Source organism: Patella vulgata, chromosome 9 (assembly GCF_932274485.2).
Source record: "Patella vulgata chromosome 9, xgPatVulg1.2, whole genome shotgun sequence".
NCBI lineage: Eukaryota > Metazoa > Mollusca > Gastropoda > Patellidae > Patella > Patella vulgata.
In genome coordinates, this window is record NC_065887.2 from 26,100,313 (window position 1) to 26,113,182 (window position 12,870).

The 12,870-nt window shown below is 38.3% G+C and overlaps 1 protein-coding gene across 6 annotated transcripts in view; it reads right to left on the reverse strand.

Annotated features, from left to right (window-relative positions):
* LOC126832474 (monocarboxylate transporter 3) overlaps nt 1-12,870 on the reverse strand; it is a 46,602-nt gene that overhangs the window by 13,986 nt on the left and 19,746 nt on the right. For 4 of the 6 annotated variants that reach the window (XM_056103197.1, XM_056103198.1, XM_056103195.1 and 1 more), the window contains 2 exons: nt 12,089-12,850; nt 10,708-11,000 (listed from right to left, as the gene is read on the reverse strand). The exons of 1 other annotated variant lie outside the window; for it this stretch is intronic. In XM_056103197.1, coding sequence (XP_055959172.1) covers nt 10,855-11,000; nt 12,089-12,850 — 908 coding nt within the window. In that variant the 3' untranslated portion in view covers nt 10,708-10,854. Of the gene's footprint in view, nt 1-3,321; nt 3,624-10,707; nt 11,001-12,088; nt 12,851-12,870 lie in introns of those variants that run through there. One more of the 6 variants, XM_050563272.2, reaches the window with a different exon arrangement.

The following is a 12,870-nucleotide window of genomic DNA, read 5'->3' on the forward strand; positions in this document are numbered from 1 at the left end:
TTTCACGTAATGACTGATTCGTTTAGTCATTACATGAAATGACTAGTTACACAAATTGACTGTAACATATAAACGACTCGCTCTTCGCCTGGTTGGTGATTGGGTGGAGTGATGAGAGAGAGAGAGAGAGAGAGGGGGAGAGAGGGGGGTAACGACCACTCGGCACAAACTAGGTCATTTCTGGACTAACATATGGTTCAATTTATTTCAACAATTCGCTTGCGCGTAGGGGTCTTTAGCAGTGGGAGGACCCGGCGAAAACCCACGAGGTTGGACAAACGACCTTACTCCTTGACAAGTACAACCAGGGAATCGATGGTGGAATTGAAAACAACATCGAACGTGAAATGGTTGGTAAATACTACTTCAAATAAAAGCCAAACAGCATTTTTTTTTCAATTTTCTTGAAGACAGTTAAGCCATCAATAATATTTATTTACTGTTAATCTGTATTCTATTACCTCTAACAAAAATGATAAACCTTTTCTTGATATGGTTCAATGATATACAGAACATGTAAATTTAGAAACCTCATACTGTAGGGATGAAACGGCCTTTTCGGGAGTCTGGGATGGAGTTTTTATTTCTGATTCCTTCATTACACCGACCTGACTAACTTTATGGTAGTTTTTTTTTCCAAAAATATTTTATTCAAGTTGCATAAAGCAATACCGAAATTCATAGATAGCGGTTTATCGTCCTACTTTTCTACACCATCCAGGCTAATGAAGACGAACTTACGGTGTGCCATGAGTGAAATTTACGGTCTACTTTTATTACGAATAACAGCTGCAACGGTTTTCGTCCGACCCGAAGTACTAGACACTGTATATGACTACAATAACGGCAACCTCCGCAAATCACAAGGACGGAACTAATAATGTCAGAAATATTATAAAGCGTAGTTTTGCAGTGTGTATACTAGCTGACGATGTTATATAACCCATAGACATATATTTTTTTTTATGATATAACCGCCATATTCCGGCGTGGTTATCCGTCCCTTGTTATTGATACAAGACGAGGGTCTGACACGGACAGTGGCTAGTCGTTCGGGTAGTATAAAGAGACATATTTTAGAGCATTAACAGAATAATTTATAGATCAACAGTATATAAATAGTAATTGGCTTAACTGTAAAATAAAAATAAAATAAAATTCTCGAAATCCTGCACTTGTCTTTAAAAAAAATAACAAACGCTGTTTAGCTTATATTTAAAACAGTATTTGCAAACCATATCACGTTCGATGTTGTTTTCAATTTTTACACGAGGCTAGACATATTGCACCAAATCAAACGGCGTATGTAGACTTGAATAACCAGGCGCTAGAAATTTGCATTCGATTGAGACTGCTGGTTTATTTCTGATTTGAAATTAGAGTAAAAACGGAAACCATTGAATGTATATCAGTTTATATACATTCATATTACAGTATTATATGAGTTGCGACCCACTTGTGTCAATTTCTAGGTCCCAAATGTTAGCGATTTAGCTCCTTTAAGGTTAGAAGTTACATGAATTAAGGTTAGAAGTTACATGAACGGAGGTTAGAAATTAGACGATAGTATGTTAGAATTTTGAATCTAATATACCGCCATACTTTAGAGGGTATTTTGAAAATATGTCATAACACCCCTCTTGAGCTGTCGATTGCTATACGTTATAGAGGTCGTCACAACATTCCAACTAATTTCTAAATATAGCCTATTTGTTTCAATTTTGCAATAAGCTGGCACGAATAATTTATAATGGCACACTGTACAAAATTTACTTCTTAACTTAACTACTTTTAACTTAATATAGAGGGATTCATCAAAAGACTATTAACATGGTATTGATTTGGGTCATTCGGGAATGAATGTAAGTGAAATCATTTCTTTTGCAATTTGTGGTGGGTCCAAATGCTAAGTTGACTGGCCTATTTTCAGGGAGATTGAATGCATCTAGTGCAGTAACGCGAGTTGTATTGAAGATGCACTCGAGACCCTTCTTCCTACATCACTGACAAGGGGAATCCACGCCGGAAAATCTCGAGGACCTTTCTCGACAGACACAGTGAACGAAACCGGGGCCTCCAGATTAGCGAGCCAGCGCTTTTTCTACCGAGCCACCGCGGCTCCTACAAGACAGCAATGTTGGTGCTTACGTCCCATAAAACGCCATTCCAATTCATTTAAAAAACGAGTGTTCCTATATGTAGAGGGCAGAAATAACAAAACACACTGCACATAACTGATATAAAACTCGGTATTTCAATATGGATTTTGACTTTTCGTACAATCAACAGAATTCAGTTCTAAAAATGAAGGGAGCCATGGTGGCTAATTGGGTAAGACGCTCGCTCGCTAGCCTGAGGTCGCGGGTTCGCTCCCGCTGTTCGCCGAGAAAGTTCGTTGGGATTTCCGACGTGGTTCCCCTTGTCAGCGGTGCATGACGGAGAGCCAGACAAGGGCAGCTATCTAGTCGTAAGAATGGGACGAAAAACCGAGGTCCCGCGTGTACACATTGGCATGCACGTTAAACATCCCCTTGCAGTTGGAATTTGATATAAAATGTCCATCATAGAACACTGTATGGAGTATGTCCGTTTTCATTAGCCCAGTAGTAGCAGAACAGTAAGACGTTAAACCCAATTCCATTTCATTTCTAAAAATGAAATGGGGTTTAGTGTCGTACTGTTCTGTACCAATCGGGTGAATGAATACGATTACACATTTATACTGAGATTACCAGGTTTTGATTGTACAATAACCCCGTCGATATTAATTTCATTAAGATTCACCCTTATTATCCCCACTAAGTCACTACATTTTTAAATGGATTTTAGAAGCCGTAGCTACAGGGTAGAAAATATGCTATGGTCCGAAGGCTGCCAACAGATTCACCAAATTATCAAAATTAGAAGTAGTATAGGGTAAGAATAACAGTACACGGCACCTGTTGACCATCTACCCGTCTTCACGCTGTCGGTGTAGCGATGTCTTGGGTTATTCGTATAATATTTAATTTGTCTTTATGATTTATTGAATAATAAATTACCATAAATTACAAGTTTCAGCTGAATGTTTTATATAATAGGTTTTCGCAAGAAGTAAATTCGACAGAGCACTAACCTATAGGGATTTACCACCAGGAGTAGGTAACGTCAGGTTTTATTATTTTCCACATGATATCACCAACTGTTTTTGAGACGTTAATGACTGCACATTAGTTGCTTTTAATTCTCACGCCCCAGCGCTTTAAGCATATAATAGTGGACATAGTCCTAGGCATATATGTAATTGATTTTACAAAGACATTACGAAATAGGATATACTACCTCGACTTGAATTTCCTCCATAGTACAACATGCTTAGATTCAGCTTGTATATCTTTCTGTACTAGCGTTTCACATTCCGGCACAACTTCATTCTGCGACTTCGTAGAAAACCTAGCGTCTGTCATAATGTAGACTGGTTAAATATTCGCCGTCGTATTATGGATGTTCAAGATTTTTTTAGCATACACGATTCTCTACCGTACGTATTAAACAGATGACCTAAAACAACTTTCTCTAGTGGATTAAATAATCACGTGATCTTGACTGAATACGCCCAAGTATCCCCCTTAAATATAACAATAATAACGGCTCAATCGTAATGGGTACCTGTATGGTATCACACTCCACAAAGTGTTCTAGCGTATCCAATCAACCATAGAAATTAATATGCATATGCACAAGCGCATCGACCTGCAAAGATGTCGATACTAGTATATATGTACATGTATATAAATGAAATGAGATGAAATGAAATGGGGTTTAACGTCCTACTGTTCTGCTCCTAACCTGGGCTAATGAAGACGGGCATACACCATACAGTGTACACGGGACCTCGGTTTTTCGTCCCATCCGAACGACTAGACAGCTTTACTTGTCAGCCCCTCCGTCCTGCATCACTGACAAGGGAGAACCACGCCGGAAAATCTTGATGAACTTTCTCGGCCAATGCAGGGATCGAACAACATGTATATAATGCATATATCATGACTCGCAAGTAAGTGGTCATAATGACTTAATAATTTACAATTTAATAGAATTGTGTGTATTTTTACTATGTCATGTTTAAATGATTAAATGATACGGTAGCCGCAATAGCCAAGTAGGTGCAGAAACGTGGGGGGGGGGGGTTGTTCAATTCCTTTATATTCCATTTTAGTTTCGACGATACGCGTATCCTGTTTCTAAATTTAGTAATTGGTGAACATGTTTCAATGTTCTTTTTCTTTACGCCTTTTTATGTGAGGATTTTACACTTATAAGGCGACATGCACTAGTGCGGTAGTATACACCTTGTGTAAACACCTTAGTCATTTCAACAAACACCGTTACGGTTACTGGCCACAGAAAAAAAACCCTTCAAAGTCCTACGCACACTGATGAATGAGTCGACAGTGGTACGAGAATTCCCCATTGGCCCCATGGTTATTTCGCAATGTTTATTTGTTTATCCATTGGTTTATATAAAACATAACATAGATAAATAGGGATTAACTTCCCTCAACAGAACCAGGTCATATCGCATTATAATACGGCTTGCATTTTAACGGGGATGGATTGTCTGCCAGTTGAGCTGTTGGCTTTCAGTCCACTACAGCTGCAATATGCGTAGACTAAGTCGGTTGGAAGTATCCACGGTACAGATCGGTAGAATACATATAACCGACATAATTCTTGCTCTGCGCTGGCATTCACAGTATTGGCAATGGCCCGGAATACTTAATAGTACATGTACAATTATATGGAAGCGTATTGAGGGCATTTTATAATTCCCCCTTCATTATACGCATATCAGCTTGGGGAATATTTTGTTACCGCGTGCATAAACAAATCAATTGTACATGTACAAGACGGTGGCACGTTTGGTCGCGAGAGTTGAAATTGGGGTATTACCAAGGCCGAGCTATTTTTCATTCGATAAAATAAAACTGTACTTTTCATACCATATTGTTAGTAATAAACATATAAAGAGTAATATTGCAGGGTTTTAGAAAACACGTTAAACAGTTAAAGAAGGAGTAATTAAATTTTCTTATATTACATTTAACAGCAAAACATTTACGATTATAGCCACATACATCGTGGAAATACGCCTACATGTCAGCTATGTCTGAAATAAAATATAGCCATGCATAGACAGCCACTTATCCTAAAGCAAAATTTGATGTCGACCATAAGCCTTTTAAATCTCTGGAATACAAATTTTGAGAATGCTCAAAATAAAGAGAGTTCACCCTCTGCGATCCCAATGCCTTACACCAAATTTGAAAATCAGTAGGGTTAATCCTCCTGCAAACCTAAAGTTTCACAACGAATTTGCAAAAACTGTAGTCCCCAACAAAGTTTAACAAAACGAGGGGGGGGGGGGGGTAAATCAGGAACGGAAGGTGCCGAACTCTAAATATCTGTAGGATTCGTCCTTTCAACATCCAATTGTGTCGCACCAAATTTTCAAAAAAATCCGTTAAATGCTATAGCCTCCAGCGTGTTCCCGGCGTTTTCGGAAAAGTGAGGGCATCTCGGATACGGAGAGTCACACACCAAATTTGAAAAAAGATCTGTCAAGACAAATATTGAGGCCCCCCCCCCCCATGCGACCACGTGGCGACATACCATACTCAAACTGAAATATATGGGCGTATATAAATGTATTGGGGTAAGTGTGTAAAAACAAGTCATGCAAATTTAAAACTTTGGGAAACTCGAAGTAAATTGTGGACAGACAATAACTCTTGAGTCGATTAAACATAAATTAAAGACAACTTTAAGTCTGAGGGCAAAGGATCCAGGAATATTTGCAGAAGTGGGTTTTGCCAGGTTTCTGAGACAATGTATGTTGTTTTTTTTTTGTTTTTTTGGGGGTGGGGTTGGGTGGGGGAGGGGGTCAGTGATCATGTAACAATGCTATTGTATATGACTTTACTGTCCAGATTGGGTAGAAGCATTTTTTATTTATGTAGCTGAGCGGCCCGGGGGGGGGGGGGGGGTGCGTGTGTGTGTGTGTGTGTTTGTGTGTGGGTGTGTGTGTGGGGGGGGGGGGATCATATTATTAAGTGAACAATAACACGATAACAGTATTTTTAACTTGGCGATATTACATTTAATTTTTGGCGCACATATTTTGCCAATTATGTATATAAATTGGTTCTTCTATCACAAATATGAAATGAAATGAAATGGGGTTCAACGTCCTACTATTCTGCTCCTATACTGGGCTAATGAAGACGGGCATACGCCATACAGTGTGCTATGAGGGAAATTTTGCCCGGGCAGCAGCACTATCCTCTACTCTTATATCGAATTCCAACTGCCAAGGGATCTTTTACGTGCATTCCAATGTTTACACGGGACCTCGGTTTTTCGTCTCATCCGAAGGACTAGACAGTTGTCCTTGTCAGGCCCTCCATCCTGCATCACTGACAAGGGGAAACCACGTCGGAAAATCGGGATGAACTTTCTCGGCTAATGCAGGGATCGAACGCCCGACCTCCAGGCTAGCGAGCCAGCGCCTTACCCACCTAGCCACCGTGGCTCCCATATCACAAATACTTCCTTGCTTTCTTTATTAAAGATTTATATACATTGAACTGGTGCAGTGGTTATAAATAACAAGTAATTAGAATAGCTCTGGATAATCTACATATTAAAAGTATCACTTGGTAAAATTCTGCTTCAATAGATACGTTTTTGTTTAGTTTTAAAGATGTCATAACAGTGACATTACGAATTTGAATTGATAATTTGTTCCAAAACAACGGTGCAATTGTACGAACAAAGAATGAGTGATTCTATAGCAATGTACACATTGAATAATTCATACTTTAGAAAAATTAAAATCCCTCTTGCCCTCGGCGTCGTTCCTTTACATCTTGTTGCTGCACTCCCTCGCCCTTATAACGTCTCAACTACAAAATGGCCACAATGGGAATCCATACTATAATTATAAAAACTGACACACTTATCTGCCATACTGCATCACCGAGGACATTTTCTGATGTGAGCAAATGAAATGGGGTTTAACGTCCTACTGTTCTGCTCCTAACCTGGGCTAATGAAGACGGGCATACGCCATACAGTGTGCTATGAGGGAAATTTTGCCCGGGCAGCGGCACTATCGCCTACTCTTATATCGAATTCCAACTCCCAGGGGATCTTTTACGTGCACGCCAATGTGTACACGGGACCTCGGTTTTTCGTCCCATCCGAACGACTAGACAGCTGTCCTTGTCAGGCCCTCCATCCTGCATCACTGACAAGGGGAAACCACGCCGGAAAATCTGAATGAACTTTCTCGGCCAATGCAGGGATCGAACACCCGACCCCCCCCCCCCCCCTAAAGTGAGCAAAGCTTTATCCCGCGTACGTGGATTCGGGGGTCGCAGTAAATATACGTAACAAATAGCTTTCCACGAACATGTATTGGTATATAAAGCCGAATAAAAAATACACTCTTTACGCCCTTCGACTTTTGTGGTTATTTAATAGCGAGCCTGAGCAAAAATTCGATTGGACTTGTTAATTTAATGTTTGATTTTGGCACAGAGCTAGCTGTAAATGTAAAAGCTTCGTTTCATTTCTAACTTCCAAACTCATGAGCGCGGCAAGATAAACTCATTACAATACTTTGAGATTTACTTTTATTTAGTGGTTTCTACCTTCGTTTACGTGCCGCTCTCGTGAGTTTAGGAAATAAATACTTGCTAGCTCTAAATACGCAGAACTATTTGAGACCGGAAAATAACCGAAACAAAATTTTTATTTGTAGTCTTTTCCAGACACTTTTCGGTAACTTGGTGTAGATTATGTTCATAGTATCTCATATTTGATGGCCTTAAGCGTTCACCGACGGACTTTCTTTTCTAGATCTGAGACTGAGCCCTGCAAGATGGCATCCACCGATGATTTGCTATCCAGCATTGAAATGGACAAGAATGATTTGAGCACTGTAACCAAACTACTAGGCATAACTGCTTTACATGACGAATGTGTGACGTATGGTGACAAAGACATCCAAAATAGACTGGTCAGACTAAAAACAAAACACTTGGAGGTTTGGTAAAATTGAGGCTAGGTCCAATAAATCTATAAAATCATACGGCGATTTTCTTGAAACTCCCATTTTTTCCATGGAATAGTGGACGAGACTCCATCGGCAGAATTGATGTAATAAATATAGAGACTCAGACATCTGCCGACGCGGTATTGACTGATTTAAAAGATCGAATTTGGAAGACTGGAAAAGAAATTATTGGCATGAAGGCTAATAATGAAAAAAAAAAATCAAGTAAAAACACTGGTTGCAAGTCCAAACCTTTTAAGATGAACGAACTAATTTATTATGATGTCGAAAATCAAAGATACACCCCAGAATGCCATTATTAGGTCATGGAACTTAAAAAAAACCTAAACGTTTCGAATGATAACGTAACCGCGGTTATAACCGCATGTTTGGCTGTCGCGGAAGTAAAATCCAATTATACCCCATCAAAAATTACCGTGCAAAGAATATCATGTGAGCACGTCGGTGTATCTTTAAAACATGCTTCGGAAACCTTAATGTCAGCGGAAAATACCACGTTATATACAAAATTTGGTTCTAAATTCGGCTCATATGCAATAACCGCAGACTCGACATATACGCAACTAATTCTTGCTCTTCGTGCAATGGTTGATAAAACTGCACATGCGCAAACTACATTAACAGCATTACGCGAAATTTTGGAAGATCTGGACGAAATTCCTGAACTGTTTAGTAAATCAGTTATTTTCGAAATTAAAATTTACCACTTCCCACTACACCGATTTCAAATTAAAATCACCATCAAATCCCCCTGAAGCTCGATCTCTATTGTACTTTTGTAATATTTCCCCCGTAATTTACCCGGCAATGTGGGATTTTTTTCATAACAAACATCATACTGCACAATATATTTATTTATCTATGGGACTAAAATAAAGTGTTAAATTATTAGATTTATAGGTTTCTCTCTCCCTCTGTATTACAGAAATTAAAGCAATATTCATTTTAATATTAGGCTATTATACTAAGCATTTGCGCATGTGTTAAATTCAATCGTTTCATTGATTGGATTCAGTTACTTCGTACCAAGGAAATAAACGATGTTTTCCGACTGTGATAAAGACAGTTAATATTAAGACGTTTGAAGGCGTGGGTGTATTGTTAAACACCTAAGCGTTTGCGCATGTGTTAAATTCAATCGTTTCATTGAGTGTATTCAGTTACTTCGTACCAAGGAAATAAACATATATATATATATATATATATATATATATATATTCGTTACAGGGTCGTCGGTTGATTGTGGGACCTGGTCAGAATTTTGAGTCATTTATAAAACAATTCCCAAATTGTTATATCCTTAAAAATCAAACGTGGGCAGACTTCCATTGTTGATGAATGAAGTTTTTATGGTAAGTCTTATAATATAATGTTGAAATAAGCCCGAGATATTGTCAGTTTGTTGTAAAAATTTTAGAGCACGAACCACTCTACGAATTATTCATTATCATTTACAAGCCAATCCAAAACCATTAATTTGAATTACAGGCACAGTTAGAAACTTAGTTGCCATGCGACTAAACGAGACACCAGCAAGATCACCTTTGTGGTCACATTGACAACTGCACTGTGATTTAAAGTTTATTTGTTTTGTGAAATGGTTAGAAGCTGACATAGGTTCACAGATACAGCGAATGTTAAATTATAACTGAAGATGTGTTCAAATCTCTAAAGCCTAAGCTCACTGCCCGCAGCGGAAAAACGCAGCGTATCCGCGCTGGATTTTTTTGTATTTTCACGTGTACAGAAAAATCACTAAAGAGTTTGGGGCATCCCATGTAAATGACGACATAAGTGAGGATTTCTCTATACAGCATGGAACCCGGCATGGATTACGCTCAGTCGTCGCTGTTTATAATAACACAATGTCCAAAAGTTCTGCCATTTACAATCTGAATTAGCAGCATCAAGAGGGCTTGATTGACTTAGTAGAAGAGAACCCGTTTATGTGCGTCAGAGTGAAAACATTCGCACACTTCACGTGCGAAGAAACGCCAGCATCGAGCAATTATTTTTCCCGCGCTTACGTGGAAACGGCCCCATTACATTCGCATTAGACCGACCTTTTTGTCCGAAGGAACGCGGACATGGAAAGCGGGTTCTGCTCCCCTGACAAGGGCAAACCTCGCCGGAAAATCCCGAGGCACTTTCTCAGCAAATACCGGGACCGAATCCACATCTGACGTATAAATGAGTATTCCAGAAAATAGCTCCTATTTTACTTTAAAAAGCCATTGATTTTTATTGCCACACTATGAATTATATATCCCATTTTAACCAAATCCATAAATAAACGCACAGTTAAAGGGAAGTAACATTAGAATTATTGCTCGAATATTGTACTACAGACCATAGTTATTTTCTCACCATTCATAGGAGAGGGAGAGAGAGAAAAATGGGGTTTAACGTCCACTCGGCACAGACTAGCTAGTTTCCAAAAAATAAATATTTAGCTCCTTTAATACCAACAACGAAAATCGTGCAAAAGCGATCAATCCATTTCCTGTTGATATTAGCTATATCATTAGTTCACACACGATTATCTGCTTTAATCGCTGCAAAGGCTATCAGCATAATAAAAAAAATAATTCACAATTTTTAAGGCATTTATTTTAAAATATAACAAATAAAAAGTTTATTAGAATTAGGTGTCTTCTTCAACAGGTAATTCTGAACATTTTTGGCCACACAAACAAGACACAAGTAAAATATAACAAATAAAAAGTTTATTAGAATCAGGTGTCTTCTTCAACAGGTAATTCTGAACGTTTTTGGCCACACAAACAAGACACAAGTAATAAAAAAAGTCCGCTTAAAATACTAATAACAGAAAATCCGTAAAGAATATTGTCATAGGATTCCACGTTATCTTTAATAACACCTGTTTAAAAGAGAAAAAAAGCTGCATGTTATTAAAATGTGAATTTAATTTGGCATTGGGATGCAACATTAAAGGTCAGCTCATCTTGTTTCTGAAAGGATACACTTTCTGCTTTGTATTTTGTAAGTATTGTTAAAGTTACCACGTATGATTTATAGTTTTCCAAGGAAACGCGTAGGGCATTTTTAGTATATTTAGAAGTAGGATAAATGCCCACTGCTGAAAAGCGGTAAATGTCACACACTCTTGATACTATTTGAGAGTGAGCAGGTAGCATACAGGTAAAAATCAATTTGTAACACTGCCCTGACCCTTTATGCCCCAGATTCCTTACACATGTCCTGGCCAAGGCGGCCCTTATCGCAGCATCTAGCACACTATCAGTTTTCCTTTTGAAGATGCTTTCGGTTATCAATAATGTTGTACCCACTAGCGGTAACACCAGTGCTGATTATAACGTTCGAGTCGAATATTTGATGCAGATCAAATGATAAATTTTGAGACTGGTGTTGGGTCATTTTCAGATTTTCAAAAGGAAACCCTATAAATCAATATATTTTGATAGATACATTATGGAAGATTAGATAAAGAGCTGGTAGTTCTCGCTATAATAGTTAAAAACTAGATAATGTAAAGGTAATTTGCTGAAAATTTCAGTCAAATTGATCCACCCTGAACTGAGAATTTAGCGATTGAATTTTGGGCCTAGCCTCGATCATTACTAAAGCTGGCACGGTAAAAAACATAGTCTCGATTATCCACTTCATGATTTAATCATGAATGAAAGTTGGGCAGCAAATCGGATCCTAATCCAGTAAATATCGCAGGCTAGCGATGACATCGAGGGTTAATTATGGTCTTGATAAGTTAATGTCTAATTCATAATGTAGATAACATTTCAGGCCGATTTAGCTCTTGCATAATGTATGTTTAAGAAATGAAAAAAATAATCGCAATCCGTATTAATATGAATTACAATCTGTAGAAATCTTCCGGATGGGCTGCTTATCTTTCCTGTTTTCCTTGAAAATAGAAACCCAATATTCTTGAATCAAGAATAAATGCAATTCAGAAACTGTGACACTCACCTCCTATTGGACCTGCTACCCCAAAGCCTACACCAATCCCTGTGTTAAAAATACCTAATGCTGTTGGGTATCGATGTTCCCCTGATATTGCAAATACTGCAATATTCGCTGTAGAAGACAGCATCCCGTAACCTAGGCCAAACGCTGCCGAAAACGCCATTATTAACCAATATTGTGTACCAAGCCCAAGAAAGATTAGCATAACTCCAGTGAAAATGCAATAAATACAATACTCTTTAACCGGGGATAGTCTAATTAGTGATCGAGTTAAAAGAATTATCACCCTTCCTATGATATTTCCAAAACCGACACCGGATAAAAACAAAGAGCCATCAACTTCATTAAAGTCTTTATAAACAGCTATATCCAACATAAAATAAGTTACTAATCCAAGGGGCACAGATCTTAGAATCAGGCAAATAAAAAATGTCACATATAGTGGATCCTTCCATAAAGTCACATGTGATTGGAAGTAGGTATTACTGAAAAAATGCTTTCTTGACGAAGGCATAACCCGTTCGTTTGGTAAACGAATTCTTATATATAATCCTAATGGAATACAGTTCGCTAATAATCCAACGTGAATAAGCATTTCACCTCTCCATCCATAGCTTTGCATCATTAGAACGTTGAGATATGGGAATATAAAGTAGGCTATTCCACCACTCAAGTTCAATGCTGCAAGTGCCAGTTTGTAATCGTCCTTAAACACTTGTCCCACGGCTATAAACATACTGACAAATACATTACACAGACCAAACCCTGAAAATACAAAAAATACA